The sequence below is a fragment of the Lepus europaeus genome, chromosome 11 (assembly GCF_033115175.1).
Source record: "Lepus europaeus isolate LE1 chromosome 11, mLepTim1.pri, whole genome shotgun sequence".
NCBI lineage: Eukaryota > Metazoa > Chordata > Mammalia > Lagomorpha > Leporidae > Lepus > Lepus europaeus.
Window position 1 is genome coordinate 86,492,275 of NC_084837.1, and position 21,463 is coordinate 86,513,737.

General features: G+C 56.1%; 2 protein-coding genes across 6 annotated transcripts in view; one reads left to right on the forward strand and one right to left on the reverse strand.

Annotated features, from left to right (window-relative positions):
* The window catches only part of ZNF609 (zinc finger protein 609), a 210,348-nt gene extending 205,235 nt beyond the window's left edge, over positions 1-5,113 (forward strand). For 4 of the 5 annotated variants that reach the window (XM_062206116.1, XM_062206118.1, XM_062206119.1 and 1 more), the window contains one exon: positions 138-5,113. The gene's annotated coding sequence lies outside the window, so the exon portion shown is untranslated. The remainder of the gene's footprint in view (positions 1-137) is intronic. The other variant, XM_062206117.1, reaches the window with a different exon arrangement.
* Positions 5,114-6,185: 1,072 nt separating this feature from the next.
* OAZ2 (ornithine decarboxylase antizyme 2) lies at positions 6,186-18,926 on the reverse strand. Its single transcript, XM_062206121.1, is given in 6 exon segments — positions 6,186-7,332; positions 7,471-7,556; positions 8,312-8,487; positions 9,237-9,317; positions 9,319-9,394; positions 18,740-18,926. Coding segments are annotated over 6 exon segments (570 nt in total). The 5' UTR covers positions 18,760-18,926; the 3' UTR covers positions 6,186-7,201.
* Positions 18,927-21,463: the final 2,537 nt, after the last annotated feature.

The window sequence follows — 21,463 nt, forward strand, 5'->3', positions numbered from 1 at the left end:
AGTCTCCCTTGGAGCACAGATGTTCCCCAGGAGCCAGTACTGGCCTCCCCGGCAGTTCCTCTTACTTGGAGCGCCACCTTGTGGTTGGTCTACCCGCAGGCTGAGTGCCTGATTACCTGTCCACGTTTCTCTTGCAGAACACCAAGTGCCCGGATAAAGTCAGCTTCACGGGCCCGGACTGGCTCACACAAGGAGGTGCTGGAGGTGCCATTTAGACATCAGTTAAATGGTGTTGATCATCCTGTTTGCCGTTTCCACCGCGACTGAAGGCAGGCCCTTGGCTGTCTCGCCTCTACCAGACCCTTGGACTCCCCCACCCTCCCTCTTCCTCAGGAGCTGGCAAGCTGGTACTTAGCGAAATATTTATTCTCTCGGCCACAGTCAAGACTGTTGTGGCCTCTGTGGAGATGAAGGCATGGGGAGTAGCCAGGGGAATGTGGCCTCAGCCCAGAGAAGTCACTGCTCTGTGCCCCAAAGCCGGGTCTGCTGCCATGGCAGTGCCGCCCTCCCCTGCCCCCAGGAGGGACCTCCAGGTACTGCCGAATGCTGAAGACAGCACAGCAGCCATACCCCTCTCACCGTCGTCACCACCACCGCCAGACCCTGCATCTCCCCAGTGGTCTGGGCCCTGGGCATTGGCAGCACGTGGAGGAATTAGAATCTCAGGAAAGAAACCGGGGGTTGTTTTCCCTATTGTGAAAACAAGGTCTTCAAACACGGAGACTTCTCCCTCTTACATGAGCACATATAAACGCTCAGCGCCCAGCCTGGGGAGGAAGAGCAAGGCGTTTGTCCCACCACGGCCTTGAGCTCCCCGCCAGGCAGAGGGCAGGGGTCCATCACCAGCACAGGGCTCGCCAGGGATTCTGGGAGTACGCCGGGCTGGAACATGGAGTCTGTGAAGTAGAACCTGCGTCCCCACTATGAAGTCCTGCTGCTTCCTTTCCCCAACTCCTCGCCCTGTCCTCTTCCCTCCTAACCCCTTGGAGCCTTTCCCAGGGGACCCCCACACTGCCCTCCCCGCTTCTTTTCCATTGCTTGGCCCTTAAGACTCAGGCAGGTCACATGGTCTTTTCCCCAACACTGGGGACCCTCAGAGTTTGCCGGGTCACCTGAGGGCAAGGCCGGGAGGCAGGCCCTGCCAGCCCCCAGCAGTGTCCACTCAACCATCTGAGTGTCTTCCTCACTTAGGGCCACAGACGCATAGAGAATCCAGTTCCTATGTACAAACATGCGATTTTATATAGCCCATTCGATAACCCCCATGTGTGCCAATGGAAGCCGTGTTCGTGACACACATTTTTGTTTTAGGGGCCATGGCCATGGGAGGTTATTTATTCCTTAGACCTGGGAAAACCACCTAGAAGCGTTACTCTTCGAGTGCACAGCGCGCTCAGCGGAGCTGTGCCCAGAGGCGGCGGGCAGGTCTGCGGGTCTGCGGGCCTCCGGGCCTCCGGCCTGTGGGGGTGCAGCGTCTGCCAGCGCGAGCTTGCTGCTCCCGTGCTGGGAGACTGCTGATTCGGAAGCTTTACTGGAGTCACTTCCTCCCCAGGGCGTGGGGAGCTTTCGCTCCTGCTCTGCTGTTGAGGTGTCAGCCCTTCCTTCTCCTCCCCTCCCGTCTTTCCTGGACCCTCTGGATTGAGACAGAGCTCACGAGTGACAGACACCAGCTAGGCTAAACAAGAGCGTTTATGACCAGAGTGCCAAAGTGACTAAGAGAAGAAACTTGGCTCTGATTCACTGTGGAGCAGGGCCGGCGGGGGACAGTAAGCACAATGCCCAGTAGGGGGCGGTCTCTGCGAACCCTAAAGCCCCATCAGAGGCCAGCTTAGGGACGTTCTTCCAAGGGGAACCCCTCCGACCCACAGCCCTTCCTGTAGGTTCCATTCAAGTTGGGTTCTGAGTCCTCCCAAAGAACCCATTGTTTTAGACCTCGCGACAGGCCCCAGGAAGCTTCCGTCACACATCGCCCCTCTGCCTGCTGCCCCAGTGGGCCGCGCTCTGAGCAGCAACTTTCACCCCTCTCCTCCCCTCTCCTGAGTCAGCCCTGCCAAGAGGGAAACTGAATTTCAGCCCGATTTGCCCTCCCAGGCTCCTGTGGGGCGGAGGCAAGGCCCGTCTATGTTCCTGTTTGTTTTTAAATATTGTTGTGTGTTTTGTACTATCTGTGGCACTGGCCTACAGCGTGCTCTGTACATATTGTAAAGAAACTGTCAGGAGTGACCCTCTTTCTCCCTGGGCAGGCGCGGCCCCACCTCCCCACCCTTTCCGCTTTGTTCTGTGGAGGAGGGACTTCTGTATTTGCAGGGCAGCCTTGGGCTTTGGGTTCTGCAGAAGGGAACCGCTTTTTTTTTTTTTTTTTTTTTTTCTCCCTTAAAAACATTTGGCTCTCTGATTCTTATACCCAAGCCTCCCTTGAGGAGTCAAAGCTGCCCAGTAGAGCAGGCGGAAGTGCCAGTGGCACAGCGGTGATCCTTTCCCAGGGATCCCCACGTGGATCCCTTCACTGTTTCCTGAAGGGACCCGGCTTCCCTCTGTGAAATGACAGGAAAGCAGCGACAGCAACCTGAGGGTCCTTGACAAGTGCTGAGTCCACCCCCAGGCTCTGCTCCACATGGGGAGGAGACACTTAGGTGGGGGCCACCTCTGGACCCACGACCTGCCCAGCCGGCAGAGGGATGTGACGCTCAGCAAGGATCCCCGCCCCACAAGCCACGTCTACACAGGTTTGCTGCTAAGGGCCCAGACCCAGCCTCTCTCTGAGCCACACCTGCTGCTCCTTGGGCTCCCCATGGAAAAGAAGCGAAAGGGAAAGTGCGCCTCCTCCCCAGGGAGGCTAGCCAAGGCCTGGATCGCGGCTCTTCGGGATTCATGGCGACTTTGCCCGCATTGAAGGTGTGCCAGTTCCCTGCGTCCCCTTCCTCTCCCTTGTACATGTGAATGTACGTGGACGAGATGTCCTTCTTACCCCCTTCTCTCCACACATCTCAAGGTCAAAAGAAACACACAAAAGGCTGAGCGGTCACCCCGTGAAATCAAATGGTGATTTCCTGAGTCTCAGCTCTGCAGGCTCCAGAGCAGGGGTGGGAGGACGTAGCTTCGGGAGTTAGGAGCTAGGACTGCAGAAGGGCTAGAGAATTCTTGTACGTGGCTTTGAGGCCACCCATGTCACTTACTAACCCACATAACCTAGTCACCACCCAGACGTCTACTCTGATTCCCCCAAGATTTAACTGGGCAGCTAGTTGGCCTCATAATTCTGGGCCTTCGTCGTTTGTTTCATTACCAGGGCGTCCCAGGAAGCTCCCCAGCGATCCCCTGCCATGGGCCCCTCCTGGGATCAAGCCCCTCCCAGGCCCGTCCCCCGCCCCTCCTGCCCCAGCCCACCCGCTTGCCTTGGTGCTCAGCCCCCCCACGGGGAGCAGGTTGGGGCGAGCGGAGGCCGGGCTGGAGGGGCAGTGTTGTTGTTCATAGCTTTTGTTCCATTGGTGTTGCTCTGTTGGATTTAATTTCAGTCTTCCTGATTCTTCCCTTCTGTAAAGTGTACATTACCAAGTTCCTTGTTTTTTATATATATATATAAATATATATATATACAAACTGTACTCTTTTTGCCTTTGTACATTCAGGCAAGAAGAGAAAATAAATCTTTTTAAGAGACAATCAAAAATCTGTGAGGGCTGCTGGTTATTTCTCCTGGGGTTTGCTGCTGAGCTGCCGCCTCCCGTCCCCGCCTTTCCGCTCCCTAAGCCCCTGCTCCTGTCCCTGCCCCTGCTCCACGTGCGTCCTCAGCTTCTTCCCTGGCTGACAGCAAGTCATTGAACCAGTGTCCGGACTGCCTGCAGCCCTTTCCTGCCCATCACTGTTCTCTGGCTCAGTCCAGGAGCTTTATCCTGTGCCCCAGCCTGCCTTCTCCTCACCTCTAGATCCCATTCACCGAAGTGGCTTAGGACCCCTGGGAACTCTGACCCGTCGTCCAGAGGCCCTTGCTTTGGACACGCACCTGTGTAACTATGCAGCTGGGAGCTCTCTGCCCACGAGTTTGCACTACTTAAACCTGCCTAGTGTTCAGGATGGATGGCTTTTAGGAACGAGTAGGAAACTACCCCCAACACTGCTCCCCCGCCCTTACATCCAGCCTCCAGAGTGCCTGATCCAGAGCCCAGCGGCTCGCTCATTGGCTCATCCAGGGCCGGTGGACTGCTACAGTTACCCCTCAGAACAAGGGCTAAGGGCTGGTGGGTCAAGAGCGTCTGCTCAGAACTCCAAAGGGTGATGCATCCCGAAACAGCCCCCACCATTGTTGGGCCGCTTTCTCTTCCCACCCTTTCCTCCTCCCTCTGTCCTCTTCTCACCACTCCCTCTTCTTAACTGGCTTTGGAATTGAAATATATTTTTAAATTATTTGTTGTATTTATTGAATAAAGTTTTTAATGTCCCTGTTCTTAAATTTAGACTTAGTTTGCCTTTCACGTACCTCTCCTGTCTCGCTCCCCCACCCCACAAAATGTTCTAAGTTGTTTTTAGTTGGAGCACAGCCTTCGAGTGTTCCTTTCCTGTCAGTGGTCTTCAGCAGCACAACTCTATGAAAGGGAAGCCTTGACTGGGTGCTGGGTGTCCAGTTCAGTCCTACCTCTGGCTGCACTGAAGAGGAGCCACCAACAGATGGCAGCAGTCTCAAGTGTGTTTCTCTGAGGTTTGGGGAGGGGGAGGAGTTAAAGGACTGAGTTTTGGTTCTTCCTTTAAGATTTTATTTCTTTGAAAGAGTTACAGAGAGAGGGAAGGAGGAAAGACAGAGCTCTTCCATCCGTTAGTTCACTCCACAGATGACTGCAACAGCCAGGACTGGGCCAAGCTAAAGCCAGGAGCTGCTTCATCTAGGACTCCCGTGTGGGTGGCAGGAGTCCAAGCACTTGGGCTGCCATCTGCTGCTTTGCCAGGCCATTAGCAGGGAGCTGGATCAGAAGTGGAGCAGCCAGGACACAAACCAGCACCCCGTATGGGATGCCAGCACTGCAGGTGGCAGCTGTACTCACTACGCCACAATGCCAGCCTCTCCCCACCCCCGCTGCTGTTCTTCCTTTCTTAAAAATGTCTTGGGTTTAACATCTGAATCTTGGGGCCAGCGCTGTCGTGTAGTGGGCTAAGCCTCCATCTGCGGTGCCAGCATCCCATATGGACGTCAGTTCGAGTCCTGGCTGCTCCTCTTATAATCCAGCTCTCTGCTCTGGCCTGGGAAAGCAGTGGAGGATGGCCCAAATCCTTGGGCCCCTGCACCCGCGTGGGAGACCCAGAGGAAGCTCCTGGCTCCTGGCTTCAGATCAGCGCAGCTCTGGCCATTGTGGCCAATTGGGGAGTGAACCAACAGATGGGAGATCTCTCTCTCTCTCTCTCTCTCTCTCTGCCTCTCCTCTCTCTGTGTAACTCTGACTTTCAAATAAATAAATAAATCTTAAAAATATATCTGAATCCTAAAGTGCCTCCTCCCCTTAGCTGTCCCCAGGAGTTCAGTAGAAGCAGTCTTCAAGCCCCCAGGAGTTGAATTGCATGTCCCTAGCCCCAGCCTCGCTCACTTTGAGTGAATACCAGGTGGAGTCCAGGCCCACAATACACAAGCACCATGAAAAGCAGTGTGAGGATGGGCCAGAGACCTGGAGACAAACTGAGGGCCAGTGGCCAACAGCTGGAAAGGTGCCAGAGGTAAACACCTGCCCTTCACTTGGACGAAACAGGCAAAATGGAAAAAGTGCTAAGAAGCCCGTGAGAAGTTAAACACAAGAAGCAGGGTATAGCGGACTCGCCCTCTGCAGTGCCACTGAGCGCTACCTCTTCAGGCTGCTGTGCAAGGGGACTGAGGGCCACACCCTAGGGCAGCGGCTCCAAACGGAGAAAACCCGGAGAGCGAGCGTGCTGCTCAGCACTGGGCGCCGCGCCTTCTGAATAAAGGCACAGGTAAGAGCGCCTGCGGATCCTGGCCGGTCGTCTCCTCTCGAGACGAAGCTGATGTGTAGCGGCGTCTCTCCGGGGGCCCTGGCAGGATGTCCCGGACTCCTGGCAACCCGGCGCCGCAGGGCCTGTGCCCCAGGGGCCACAGCCAATTCTCTCCCAACTAGAGTTGGGCTTCGACTCAAAAACCGTGGTGCTGGGAAGTCGGTCCTGATACGCAATAAAGAGCAGACCGACCACAGCTTTAAATCAGTTTATTGACACAGTTAACACAACACACTGGCCTCCCTGACACCCCCACCCCCGTCCCAGTCTAGAGCTCTTCCCCGGCCTCTCCCCTTAGAACAAGCTGTTCAGTGAAAACTGAAGAGGGCGGGCCACTTCCGCTCCCCCACGTCCCAGGCACTACTCGGGACCTGGGCTGGGGGGCCGTCGCCAGCCAGAGGCATCCAGTCCGTAACAACAGGTTCCCCCAGACTTCCCAGGCCCTGAGTGGTGGTTCCTCCTCCTCTCTGTTCCTTGGGGCCTGGGTCACAGGAGCACCAACTCTTGGTGGTGACTGGAGAAGCCGAGTTGGGCTCGGCACCCCTGACAAGGCCCCGGTGGTGGGCGTGAGCTTCAATGCCCCTATTTTAAATGCACTGATAACATTAAACAGATTAAGCCAGCTTAACCAGATGCCAGAGGAACACTAAGCTGTGAGGAGGGAGCGGTCAGGCCCACGTAGCCGGGCCAGACACAGATGCACAGAGGAGCCCAAGCAGAGGTCAGAAAACACCTCAAGGACACTGCCCAGGGGTGGAGAAGCCTACACTCAGGGGCCCCTGGGGGACAAGAAGCGAAGAAAGGAAACAACGTTAAGTCTTCAAAACCAAAACAAAACAAAAGAAAACCAACCGCGGGGGAACTGAGCCTGCCAGTGCTGCCCACCAGCCCCCAGGCCTGGCCCCCGGACCAGGACAGCCCCTCCCCTAGGCTAGACAGAGCACATCACACAGCGCAGTTAAAAAGCTTCTAATGCCAGTTCATAAACATCTTCATTTACTATGGTGATTACATGTGAATAATATGTTTATACTGTTCTTTATGGAAAACAATGTCAACAAGTCAACTCCGAGAACACAACAGGCGGCCCTCGCCCTGAGCCCTCAGCGTCTTTCCCTAGACAGCGAGGAGCCCTCTCCTCTGTCCCAGGGCTGCCTAACTTCCCCTCCTCCCCCACCGTGGCTCTTGGGCAAAGCATCCTCTGTGACCGTTAGTCCTCATCGGACAGATTCTGGTCCAGAGGGTAAACCATGAACATCACATCCGGCCGGGCGGGGACACAGGGATGGCCAGGACGTACGATCTCAAAGCCCAAGAAGCTGAAGGTCTTCAGGAGCGGAGCTGCAGGACAGAGCAACAAAGGTTCTGATGAGACAGAGGGCAGGCGCGCAGGGGGGAGCCCGCTGCGGCCGGAGGGCCTTTATCCACCCTGGGGCGCCCCCTCCCCCGCGGCTTGCCGGGTTCGCCCTGCCGCCTCACCTCTGTCCTCCCGGCCCTTCCTGAAGCAGATGAAGACGTAGTTCACTTTCATCTTCTCTTCAGCAAACTCGAGCAGTGCTAGCAATCTGCAGGAAGCACAAGCTGCTCGAGCGCCGCCTCCGGGCCGCCCGGGCCCCACTGCCAGCCTCCCCCAGAAAGGCTGCTCTGAGGCCAAGGGCCGGCACTGGAAGGCACCCGTCCGGGGTCCGGGCGGGAAGTTCCCACTTTGAGACCCCAGGAGCCCTGCTTCAGGGGGAAGCAGTCCTCTCTCCTCCTGGGACGGGTTCTGCAGCCGGGGGCAACACTGACCACCTTTGGTCTGCTTAAAGACCTGAACTGGCAATGTTTTCGATTCCAGAAGTGGGCAGTGCTGCATCCCGCAACTCAGGGTAACCAAGCGCTCCAGCACCATCCGCGGGAACGCGCTTCAAAGACGGGAACAGCCCGCCGAGGAGCGCCCTGGGCCCCAGCGCTGCCCCGCAGGAGGCTGGGGCCGCCCAGAACCCCACGCTGGGACTGCTGCCGTCCTGGGCTCCGGAGGGCCTTGCCAGTCCGCCCAACTCCCCGTCTTTGGCCCTGCACCACTGTAGGGGCTCAAGGGAAACTGGGTTTCCGCTGGGGAGAGTGGACCACGGTCGATTAAGTGTCAGGCATTTGGTTAATGTGACAATGATCTTTTAATTAATCATAAGTCTGTTTTACTGGCTAAAAATAACCTGTTAGAAAATGCTATCCACCCGGGAAGTCTAGAGCTAGGGAGACGCCCCTACAAATCTGTTCCCCATCAGTGCAGACCCCCTGCAGTGGGACCTCCTCCCCCTCCCCAACACCTGCTCCTTACCCTTCTTTGCTCCCATCAGCTAATAATCCATCCGGGATTTCCACAAACAGGCTCTGGCTGGACAGGACTGCGTCCCAGGAAGAGACTTTCACTTCGGTGACCTCATACCGGAAATGGACGATGTGAGCTTTCCCCTCGTTCACAGGGAGGTCCTGGGTCACCGTGAGCTTCTCGTCCTGGGGAGGAAAGCCCGGCAGTAGACGAAGCCACCGCTGCTTCCAGCCATGTCACACAGCCCCTCACCCAGGCGACGCGGAGTGTGCCCGGGGGCCAGGTCAGGTTAGCACACGTGAAAATGCCTAACCGGACGTGGGTAGCCCAGCTGATGCTGTCCGAGAGCAGGACGACGGGAGGGGACAGATTCAGCAGTGCCCATAGGCAAGGTGCTGTCCCCGTCACCTCCAGCGTCGGTAACTCCGTGCGGACCCTAAGATCCGGGGCCTCCCAGCAGCTGACTCGGGGCGCCCAGGGTAAATGGCAGAGTTGGTTCCAGCACAGGTCTCCCTGACGGCAGAGCCCACGCCTTCCCCCGTGCCACGCTCTTTCCCGTCCCTCTCTGAAGGGGGAGCAGACGTTGAACTCGCATGAGGACACGTGTGAGGACTTGGCCGGGGCCGCGCGGCTGCAGCCTGCTCCGGGTGAACGTGGAGCCGACTCTCGGCGCTGGGCACGATCAGGTTTTCGCTCACTTGCTAACCCCACGGCAGTCTCGGGAGAAGGCAAGCTGACCCTGGGCCCCAGGCACAGACGAGGAGGCAGCAGAGCGCTGCCACCCTCCTGCTAGTGCTCCGGAAAAGCCAGCTCGTGGCCTCGGTTGAGAGTCCTGCCCAGTCCCCGCCCGGGCCTGGCCTGAGTCCAGGACTGAAGGCCGGGATGACCGCCCCCGAGCACAGCCGGGGCCCTCCCTCCCCAGCGTCCTCCTTACCTTATATATTAGAGCTGAGAGAGAAGGATCCCTGCCACCCCCTCGCCCACCGGGGATCTTCGACAGTGGGTGAGGGGCATCAGGAGCACCACAGAGGCCCCGGAACAATGTGCCTGCAGCACTGGAGCTGGGGACAGTTACTCAAAGGCAAAATACTGCTGCAAGAGACAGAGATGGGGAGACGGTAAACACCACGACCCGAGGACTTCACACAAAACCCAGCCCCGCCCTGCCGCAGCGCCCCCTACACAGGTGTCTCTAAGACCACCACGACCCCGGTCTCTTCAGCTTTCGCTTCCAGAACTTCTGTTGCTCTCCTCGAGGGAACCGGCTGCGTGAGGGAGTCCCAGCAGGGCCAAGGACGTCCAGCTGGGTGCAACAGGCCGAGGGGGCAGCCATCAGAGGTTTTCAAACAGGCCGGACACCGGGCACACCACGGGAGGACCCCGGCCAGGCCAGCCGCCACTCCCCCTATTCCAGTAGTGCCTCAACAACCTATATGGCAGAACCACATCACTGCAGGCGCGCAGACTGGGTCCTGTGTCCCTGAGGACACTCCTAGGGCCGCTTTCCCAGGGCTGGGCCCCATCGCCCCTCTCGGCGGAGGAACTGGAATGAGAATACTTCCCCAGGCCCCTCTAGGATTAAGATGGAGGCCAAATCCAGGGTTTGGCTCCCAGAGCAGAGTGCACCATGGTACACAGGCAATCCCGGTGTCTGGGTTTGTCTCTGGTGTGTCCTCTTGCTGGTCCTATCACAACCCGCGTGTGAGAATTCAGGAAAGACTGAAGTGGGCAGAGCAGGCGCTGAGGCGGGGGTGTGTAGGGGGAGGAGTTCTGGGTGCTGTGACCTGAGTAAGGCGGGCAGGAAGCAGGTGCCCTGGAGGGGGACGGCTCCTCAAGGAGCTCACGTCACTTCCGGGTGTGCCCCCTTGCTGGCCATCATGATTTGTGGGTGGCCCACACCAAGGCTCCAGTCTGCTCCACTGTCTTTGAACGTGCTGGGGGGATGTGTAGTCCCCAGGGGCAGGGGCAGGGGCAGGGGCTGTGAAGCGGTGCGAGGTAGACTGACTATGCGGGAAACCATGACTCAGCAGCAGGCCCGTCCTGCAGCCGCCACACCCCAGCCGCGCCAGCTGGAAGGCCACTGGGTGACACCTAGGGCGTACCAGGGGTGTGCTGGGGTCAGCTGACACAACTGTGCACACCCCTTCTCATGTCTGCTTAATGGTGCTGGTAGCTTGAACCAGCTGAGAAGGATGGGGGTATTTAAACCACGGAAATCAGCAAATACGGGTTGTAGTTGTCTTTGCCTGAAACCCAGTGGTGAAACAGTGCGAGGCAAGCACCCCTCACAGCGCCCTTTGTTTTATATAACATGGCTGCCAATCTTGGGCCCTTCGAAGTGAATGGCAACGGAGCTGAACCTGGCCCTTACAAACCAGAGAGGCAGCCCGCGCGGACGCTCCCCTCCAGCAGCCCCGTCAGCCGAGACAGAAGTCCCAGCCCATCAGTGCTCAGCTCCTAGGTCTGTTCTCTCAGGACGCAACGGGGACATAAAAGTCCACGTGGAAACTGCTCTAGGCATGGGGTTCCCAGGGAAGTGGCCATGGGCCTGGAGCGACATCACATCTGGGTTTAATAACCAGGCTGCTACCAGGAAGGGCAGGACAGAGGCTCCTGCCCCTCACTGTTTTCAAGGACTAGCGCTGTTTTCTGCTGGGGACAATGAGCTATTATGATTCCCCCTTCCAACGTGATTAAGGGCAGAATAATAGCATCCAGGCTGGAAAAAATACAAGGACGGGGGGTTTCCATAGGCAGAGGCACACCACTGCCTCCCTCCCCGAAGCGAGTCCCTTCTCGTTCCCCAGGGACTGCTTGTGACCTGTGCTGAGGTCCCTGTGAGGGCACCGGGAAGGCTGGGCCACTGGAAGAAGCCTGCTTGCTCGTATTGGTCAGTGGAGCAACCCAAGGACTGAGCGAGAGGAGGACAGACAGAGGGGACGTTGCCTTTTCCACTAGAACTGCCTGGGTTCACAAAACTAGATCATTGAGACCCTGAAGGATTCTAGAATTCTGGTGCCAGACTCCCACTTCCAAAGGAACTATTCTTCAAATGGGCTTCAGATGAGTAAGCTACATTCAACCTCTGCCCTGTGTGCCAACCACCATCTTGGTTCTTGGCTAATTTTCACCGGCAAACAGCTGAAGCAATGGGGTCAATCCACTAGAAAGATCAGAATAAAGTGAATTGCTTTTTTATAAGATCCTGAATCCCTTTTGTCTTCCTAGAAATAATCCCTGGAGCCTGCCCTGTGTCCAGCACTAATCTATGAACCTGTGGTATTTCTGGTTTGCTAATCTCTCTCCTCTTCAAATAAATGCAAGAAGATGCCAGGGTAACAAATCATTTACTTCCCTACTCTCACACACAAGGGTCCTGGAGATACTTTGCTCCTGCCCCATAAGGTCTGCAAAAGGCAGCAATAGGGGTGGGGGTGGGGGCAGGGCTAGTGGGGTCCAGTTCCAGGTCCCTAAGAGAAACAGCTGGGACTTGGAGTAAGCTTAATATAGAGTAGGTCACAATAATCATTCATTCATTATAAAGCACCTGTTACGACTTGCTGCGAATGGCCAAACTGCCTCCCTTTCAAAACACCTGACTGTCATTTTTGAAGAAAAGGAAGGGAGATAGGTACATATGTGTTAAAGAAATTAAGGGTCATAAATTGCCCAGTAAGGACCTTCTCTTCTAATACTGGCTTTAGTGTTCAGATGGTATTATGGCAAGATATGCCGCCAACCTCATTAGAAGAATTTAAGCTCAAGAGAAACTGGCTTCTAAGCACAAGTCATCCCATCAGAAGATCCACACCGCGTTAGGCTCACACCTCGCTCAATCACCATCATCAAAAGGATGATTTAGGATGCTCAGCGCAGAGGCTGAAAAGGTCACGCTGATTCAGGAGAATCAAATGTGTCGCACTGAACCCAAAGCCCCCGCTGGACTGCACCTGCTTTTGGAGAAGAAAAATCCACCATGCAGGGAACGAGGGTACCAGGAACCCAGCATCAATGTGGCAGAGACGGGATATTAGCGCTGGTCTGTTAGCACTATTTATCTTCTCAGCTGTGTGTTACAGGACAAGCCCATGGAAGCCCTCAGGATACCTGAGTGCTATGAACGTATCACACCCTGCTGCGTGAAGTCTATGAAACTTGTCTGAAATGCACTTCGCAAGTTATATTTCATACAGTGGCTACAGACAGGCAGTGTATGCAACAGATATATTCCTGGGAAATCCTGATGGTAAATTCAAAAAATTAAAGATTTGTTTATTTGAAAGGCAGAAAGAGACCAAGAGAGAGCTTCTATCTGCTGGTTCACTCCCCAAATGACCCCAACAGCCAGGGCTGGGCCAGGCCGGAGCCAGGAGCCTGGGAGTCCATCTGGGTCATCTTCTAACGCTTCTCCCAGGTGCATTAGCAAGGAACTGGATGGAACAGCCAGGACTCAAACTGCCAGTGTTGCAGGGAGCACTTTAACCCACCGCACCACAATGTCAGCCCCAAATCAAATGTTTGTGATTCAAATCCTATCTTCAAGTCTCTACTATTTAAAAGAATCAGGGGGGGCAGTGCTGTGGCACAGCGGTTTAAAGGCCCATCCTGCAGCACCAGCATCCCATACAGGTGCCAGTTCAAGTCCCAGCTGCTCTTCTTTTGATCCAGCTCTCTGCTATGAGAGAAAGCAGTGGAAGATGGCCCAACTCCTTGACCCTTGCACCCACAAGGAAAACCCGGAAGAAGCTCCTAGCTCCTGGCTTCAAATCAGCTCAGCTCTGGCTGTTGGGGCCATCTGGGGAGTGAACCAGCGGAAATGAAGACTTTTCTCTCTGGCTCTACCTCTCTCTGTAACTCTTTCAAATAAGTTAAAAAAAAAAAAAGAATTAGGGGCAAGTGTTATGAAGCAAAGGTTAAAATGTCATTGTTGGGGGCAGCGCTGTGGTATAGCAGGTAAAGCTGCCACCTACAGTGCCGGCATCTCATATGGGCGCTGGTTCGTGACCCAGCTGCTCCACTTCCAATCCAGCTCTCTGCTATGGCCTGGGAAAGCAGTAGAAGATGGTCCAAGCCATTGGGCCCCTGCACACGCATGGGAGACCTGGAGGAAGCTCCTGGCTCCTGACTCCTGACTCCAGATCGGCGCAACTCCGGCCTTTACGGCTAATTGGGGGAATGAACCAGCAGAGGGATGACCTCTCTCTGCCTCTCCCCTCTCTGTGTAACTCTTTCAAATAAATAAATAAATAAATCTTTTTTTTGGTTTTTTAATGTCATTTGCGATGCTCACATCCCACTATCAGAGTTCCAGGTTTAAGTCCTGGCTACTCCACTTCCAATCCAGCTGCCTGCACATCCAACCCAGATGGAGTTCCAGGTTCTTGGATTTAGCCTGACCCTGCCCTGGCTGTAGCAGTCACATCTGGGGAGTGAACCAGCAGATAGAAGATCTCATTCTCTTGCTTTGTCTTTCAAATAAAAAAAGCTTTAAAAGAATTAACTGTAAATCTCTTGATAAAGATCACCTTCAGCTGACTTTGTTAGTTTTGACTTTTATGTTCCATTTGCTCAAAGCAGGGTACAGCCTGCTACACAAAGTAGGGACGTAATATAAAAGTACATCTGTGTCTAACTTTCATTTAGCTACATCTAACAAAATATTTGAATTCAAATTCTCTTTGATATACTTTGATCAGGTGTCGCTCGAATCAGTGGCCTCCTTCGCTCATTCAAGTCCACACCCTTTCTCTCCGGTTTCCATTACCTGTCAGGAAGGGTCATGGCCTTGGTATCACCTACCTTTTGGAATCAAATAAAAAGACACAAAAGCCACATTCCCAGTATTCTGTTTTCCTTTGCCACTGTTAACCACCTCTGCGCCATTCATGCCTCGGGCCTGGCCCCACGCAATACCCAGGATGCCCTCACTGCTCACACAGGCACTTCTACTCAGACTGGGAGCATCACTTATGACTAATCTCTACGCAAAGGGAGGCCAATCCAGAGCTGCCATCACACCGAGCAAAAAAGAAAGAGGAAGAGAGGTGGGAGGTGGCGGCCACCTCCAGTCTAGTGTGACTGCAGAGGCTAATTTCCAGTGCCAAGCCCCTTCCATCTGAGAAAGGGGCCCTGGGCAGATGGCTGGCATAAGTCATTTTTTTCATTTTTCACTAGGGCCGTTTTGCGTTCCAACGGGAGTCTAATTACTAAGCACCATTATAGAGAAAATGACGTCACCATCCTGAATCCCAGGCTGAAAGCAAAACTGGCTTTTGCTTGATTCTCCACAAGACACACACTTATGATGGCAGCTAGAATACCTGTACCCTGAGGTTTGCTCATCATGTCACACAGCCGACACCACTGTGTGTTCTGTCAGAAGCAGGCCCAACCATGGACTGCTCCCAGAAGTGGTTGAATAGCTAGGTAATCATGCCTTAAAATAAGACCTTAATTCTACTTTTTAAACACCTCAATCTGGTTTGTACAGTAAGCTCATCACACAGTTCCACCTCCTCTCCCAGGGTAGAATTACATCATTGTTTATACAGCAGCGAAGGCCTCAGAAATGTCCTTAAGGCTTATCTTATACAGAGCATTTTGTGTTCCTGCTGCTGCCCAACAGGAAACTACCTGTTTTGTTTACTGCAAGTAATGAGGTTCTTGCTCCCCTCCTTGGCCATTTCTGCTCTCTAGCTTTCAAATAGGCTTCACAGCCTTCGGAATCATGGAACCAACTCCACAGTGCTTCAAAAAGGGAGGAACTACTCCTTTTCTTTTCCAGAAATGCACATTTGTAACATCCCTCTACCCCACTCCTCAATCCCTTTTCTTGTATTTCTGAGCAGCTCTGAGGCTAAATTTGGATTTCTTGGCAGGGTAAGAAATTGCTATTATTAGTCCACACGGCTTTCTGAGGCATATCTCCAATTTGGGGTGTCTCCTGACTATAGCAGGAATCTCTGTGCGTCTGTACAGTGACCTTGAAGGTATATCTCGGGAAAACCAGCTCTCCCTACCACCTCATGCTCCACAAGCCACAGTGCCAATGAATAGGGAATAACCACAAGCACTATCTTCAGGAAGGGACAGAAACCCCACTGTCCAGGAAACCATTGGGTGAAGATGTTCAGGATGGCTCTGATGTGCGTTTGGGCCCTGCCTACCTCCCGCCCAAAAACACAAAAGCAAGAACCACCCACCTGCAGATCCCAACACTTCCCAGAGCCCATCGGCACACTGTTTGATTATAATAAGGCAGTTGAGCCAGGGCTAGCTCTCCTCTACATCCCGTATTGTCACAAGGTATGAAGAAGTCTTGGGCAGATACTGTCTCCCCGCCCCTACAAATCCAGGCAGAGAAAGGCCATGAAACTTGATTTCCTTGGATTCAAACCACATTTTCAAAATAAAATAAAATAAAATAAAAGCATAAAAGTGCTGTACTGTCTTCTTCCTCCCCTTGCCATCATTTCGGGGGTGCTGATCAGAGCACCACTAGGAAGGAAGAGCCTTGTTTTCAAAACATACTGCAGGCTTCGCGGCAACTATTTCTTCCAGGAAAACAAGCCTCCACCTCCTGAGTTTTTCACTGGAGCCAAGGAAGCTGGAAATCCCATCCCCCACCCAATGGGAGCAAGCCGCCCAGCCAGCTCCCCCCTCTGCCCGCTCTGCGTATACTAAACACCAAGAGCACTGACTGGGAACATCCGGCTCTTATCAGAATCAGGGCTCTACCGGGACTCCTTTCAGAAAGTTAGGGGCAGGCCACAGGAGGCTGGGAAACGTGCTAGGAGACAGGATTGCAGTAACTCTAAGAAACCAGACACTCTGCACACCCCACCCCCAGGCCAAAGTAGAGGAGCCTGATCCAAGGCCTAGCTTCTGCCCAGGCCCTGGCAGACCAGTTGGCTCCTCCCTCCACCTGACTTCCACGCAGCCAAGCCCCTCAAATTACCAAGACACTAAGCAAGGGCCCTGGAGACAAGCAAGCCCGTTTTGCCACTTAAGCTGGAAGGCAATCTTCAAGCTATCCCAACCCCTCTTCACATGTAGGCACACTCGGCCAGCACTGGAACTCAAGCCTCTCATCCTCACACTCAGGGAAGACCCGTATGTGCTGTTCCCTAGCTCAACTGCCAGGGCTCAGCCTGGCCTGCAAAGAACTTGGCATCCAGACCAGCTCAGTCCAGAGACTCCGCAGAATGGTGGCCGAGCCCGCTCTCCAGCCCCCCTCACAGACACACACAGAACAGAACAGTCACCCACATACCCTCGAGCGGGCTTCGCTGCGGCTTCTCTGCTTCCCCCCAGCCCTGCACCTGCTCCTGCCCTCTCGGATCTGCTGTCCACCCTCAGTGCTCACGGCCCTCTTCACAAGTAACCCCGTCCGCGCCCAGTACCATCCAGCTATATACCCACCCCACCTCCGCAGCTCCAGAGGGCCCGGCTCAGCAGAGGTGGCATAGAGGCGGGGAGGCGAAGGGAGTGCAGACGAAGCATCCCAGAAAGGAAAGGAAGCAGCGGAAAAGAGGGAGGGAGGCAGACGCTGGACCCACACGGGGCAGAACCCAGGAGAAGGGCGAGCAGAACCCAGGAGACGGGTGAGTTTTCTCTGTGTAGGGAAGAGACGGGAGTGGGGGGGCTACATGAGTCTGAGAATCGGGAGGGAAAACCGTGGCCAACGGCTGAGAACTGAGTTGACCACAGGTAGAGTTTGGTCCCTTGGGCACTTCCGCACAGTCCCTGAGAGAAAGGCTAAGAACTCCATGCCAAAGATTTGTCGGCAGAGAACCGACATCACCAAAGGAATACAGAGGCAAGGCCTCGGGCTCCGGGGCTCGGGGACCGTGTGTTTCGGCCCTGGCTGCAGGTAGGAGATACCTGGAGAGCTTGAAAACAAAACGCCGACAGTCTGGGCAGGTGTGGCCCGGGTGAAGAAACACTCAAGTAGGAGAAAAGCTGGCAGCCCAGGAGGAGCATGGGAGCGAGGGTGCGCGCTGAGCAGGCGGGAATGGGAAGTCAGAGGCTGCTGCAGGGAGAAGGGAGCCCGTGTCCGGGAGGAACCCTCATCGAAGGGGCAACAAGCAAGGCCAAGTCGGAAGGAGGAACTGGGTCTGGCTCTGGATAAACCGCGGCCCAACGGAACAGGAATGGATCAGCTCCGAAGGGGGCCCAAGTGAGGGCCGGGGGCCCAAGGCCAAACCTGGGGGCAAAGGCTGGGAGGTCAGGTAGCGACAAGTCTGGGCGGAACCCGGGAAGGGAATCCAGCCCAAGTTGTGAATGGAAACCGCTGTGGTGTCTACGGAGGTTCAGGAAATCACGGACAGGATCAGTGCGTCCGGGACAGAAATAAGGGATGTATGGAGGGAGAGACGGTGAGAAGGGCCAACCTGGGGAAAGAGGAGAGACACTGAGCGAGGAGTTCTGCCCAGCAGACATAATGGGTGTCCAGAAAAGCCCCGGGGCTCAGAAAGAGGTGCAGCCTCTCTCCCCAGCAGGGAGCAGGGAGGGCACGCTGGGGTTGGCTTCCGAGGGAGGAACTTGCGAAGGCCCAGCGCAGAGTGCCCGAACTGGGAGGGGGCCGCGCACCGAAGGGCTTTCCGGGCCCGGGTGGGCTGAGCTCCGCGTTCTCAAGACCTCAAGGTGGGGTTCAGCCCAGACAGGAAGGGGCCAGATGAGTCCTGGCTGAGAGGAAGCGTTTGGGAGCGCCGGGGGACACCTTAAGGGAACAGGACCGAGGCCGGACGGCAACCAAGTCCAAAGTTTGAAAGCGAAAAGGACCGACGCCGGGAGCCAGGGAGAATGGGGCCTAGCTGGGCAAGGGGTGCTGGGGGGCGGCAGGGGAAGGCGAGGCTGCAGCCAGGGGCAGGGGGAGGGCAGGGCCTGGCTGGGAAGACCTTAGAGCCTGAGGAGTGGGGGAGGGGAGGCGGTGGGCGCCCCGGGTCCAGCTAGCCCGGGAGGACGGCGGCTGGCCGGGGGGGAGGGGGCAGCGGCGGCCAGAGGTGCTGTTTTCCTGAGGGAAGGGGTAAGTGACTTAGAGGGGGAGCAAGACAGACCTGGGGAATCTGAGAAACAATCTGGGGGATCTGGATGCGGGAGCAAGCCCAATTTGGGGAAGTGGGGCTCCGTCCAGCGGGGCTGGGGTAAAGCGGAGCCAAATGGCAGGTCGGGGCCGGTCCGCGGGGGGCTTTAGGGGACGAGGAGGCCAGGCCGAGGGGGATAGGCCCGGCTGGAGGGAGGGGGCGAAAGGACGGAAGGAGGCCCAGTTGCGGGGCTGGAGCTCGGACCTGGGTGGCTGAAGTGGGGAAGGGGCCCCCGTGGGGGGCGGACGGGGCCCCGTGGATGGGGGCAGGGGCCGGCTGGATGTCGGGGGGGGGGGCCCTCTGGAGCAGATGAGGGGAGGATGGGGGCGGGGAGCCTGGGCCGGGCCGTTACCTGTCCTGGGTGTTTATCATCCTCGGCGGCTCTGCTCAGGGTGGGAGGAGGCGGCGCAGGGAGTGGGTAGGTGGATGAGTGGGTGGGTGTGGGGTCGCGCGCGCGCGGGGCCGATCTCTGCGGGCTAAGTCCCTGTCAGGCCGCGGGCCGAGAGCCCTCCTCCTGCCTCAGCGAGCGCCTGCCTCCAACTGACCCTCCCCGGCCGCCGCCGACGCCGCCGCAACCGCCCCGCCCCCGAGTACCTCATCTGCATAGCCCCACCCCAGAGCCGCGCGGTGTCCTGGGAAACTGGGGCCCACAACAAAGGGCAAAGCACCGCCCCGCCTCCGCGCAGGCGCACCAGGAGCCGGTAGCGGGGTTAGGGGCGGGGTGTGGGGGGGGCCGGTCCGAATGAAGGGCAGCGTTTTCGGGGAGGCGGTGGCGGAGGGCCTGCTTGTGGCCGATAGCGCGGCTGGAACTCTGAGTTATATTTCAGGAAGAGTGTTCCGAGGACTGACCAACCCAGCCCACGTCGCTAGTCCTTGTTTGCGTGGGGCCGAGCAGAGCTATGACGTGTGGGGCCTTGGGAGGAGATTTTATTGAACAAAACAAAACTGGCGATCTGAGAGCCCCGTTCCCAGTCTGAATCCAGGCCCACAGGTCTCGGGTACCTCTGCCCCCAGGGCAGAGGAATAAGCTCAGCTGTCGGCTGAGGTACATCCCCGAGCAGTGGGCACGGCCTCCACCGCGGGTCCTGGTCATGCGGAGCCAGGCCTCTGTAGGTCACGATCACAGACACTTTGTCCCTGTCACGGTCACTTGGGAGGCTACGCCAAGCACTCACGCGTGGCTGGTGTTCCATCACTTCCATTCGCGATCCCTACCGGTCCTTATCACCGATTAGTGGCAAAAGGTCACTGTTGCCCAGACCTCTCAGGTCCCAGCTGCAGATCACTTCCACACAACCGTGAGCGCCCGGACTCTGTCAGTCACCCCAGGTTGCAGTCAGGAGAGGTGCCATTACCCCAGATCACACACGGCCACCTCAATGCACATCCACCCGTTTACTGAAGTCCTTATCGAGCAGCTACTTACTGTGCGCTCCAGGCCTGTGTGAGCATCCAGGAATCCTCCGGGATCAGGCAGGCAGGGTTCCTGCCCCGGATGTCACAATCCGCTCAGAGGGGGACACACGGAGAGGCCATCACAATGCGAGGCGAGTGCTCCTTCCCGGAGAAAGTGACCAGGGACGGAGGGACAGCTCCGCAGACAGGGCGACATTCCAACAGCCCCCGAGGACAAATGCCCCCGCACCAGAGCCATCGCAGGACACAACGGCGTGTGTGTTCGGCTTTTGGATGATGGGGATGCAGCTGCCAAATGAACGCTTTCGCGGCAAAAAATTAAAAGGGTAAAAAAATGATCCCCAAACTGCCCAGGTTATCACAGATACTTGGGCAAAGCTAATCCCACAGCCCGGCTCACTGTAAGAGCCTCCAGCTTGGGGTGGGCAATCAGCACAGCAGTTGAGACACTGCCTTGGATGCCTCTAGCCCATGTCAGAGGCAGGTCTGAGTCCTGGCTGCCCTGCTTCTAGTCCAGCTCCCTGCCAATGCGTCCTGGGAGCAGCAGTGTTGGCTCATGTCCTCGAGTCCCTGCCACCCATGTGGGAGACCCATACTGAGTCCCAGGCTCCTGGCTTTGGCCCGGCCTAGCCCCAGCTATTGCAAGCATTTCGGGAAAGAAGGAAAAAGGTCTTTCATATATTATTATTATTTTTCACAGGCAGAGTGGACAGTGAGAGAGAAAGGTCTTCCTTTTGCCGTTGGTTTACCCTCCAATGGCCACCGCGGCTGGTGCTCTGTGGCCAGCGCACCATGCTGATCCGAAGCCAGGAGCCAGGTGCTTCTCCTGGTCTCCCATGGGGTGCAGGGCCCAAGCACTTGGGCCATCCTCCACTGCACTCCCTGGCCACAGCAGAGAGCTGGACTGGAAGAGGAGCAACCGGGACAGAACCGGCGCCCCGACCGGGATTAGAACCCGGTGTGCCAGCGCCGCAGGCAGAGGATTAGCCTAGTGAGCTGCAGCGCCGGCCTCGAGCACCAGTTTTCACAACAGCCCCGTGTTACAGATGAAGAGCATTCGACTTGAGAGACATTCTTCTGTCAGCTAATATTTATTGCAGGCCTAGTGACGCCAGGCAATTCAATTCTCTTTCTCTAAATTAAAGCCATTAGGAGGCAGAGTTAGGATTTGGACCCCGGGTTGCCCGATACTGGGCTCTGTCTGGATCTGTGCAGTGCAGTCAGACGCTCTGCCACAGCTGTTTGAAGGGGGTGGCTACCCTGATGGCTACCTGGCCAATGAGTAAAAAAGTCCCCAAGGACCGGCGCTGTGGTGTAGTGGGTAAAGCTGCTGCCTACAGTGCCAGCATTCCATATGGGCACATCCCAGCTGCTCCACTTCCCATCCAGTTCTCTGCTATGGCCTGGGAAAGCAGTAGAAGATGGCCCAAGTCCTTGGGCTCCTGCACCTGTGTGGGAGACCTGGAAGAAGCTCCTGGCTCTTGGCTTCAGATCAGCACAGCTCTGGCCGTTGTGGCCAACTGGGGAGTGAACCAGCAGATGGAAGATCTCTCTCTCTCTCTCTCTCTCTCTCTCTCTCTCTGCCTCTCTATCTCTCTCTAACTCTTTTAAGTAAATAAATAAATTTTTTTAAAAAGTCCCCCAAATGGGGGCTATCCCC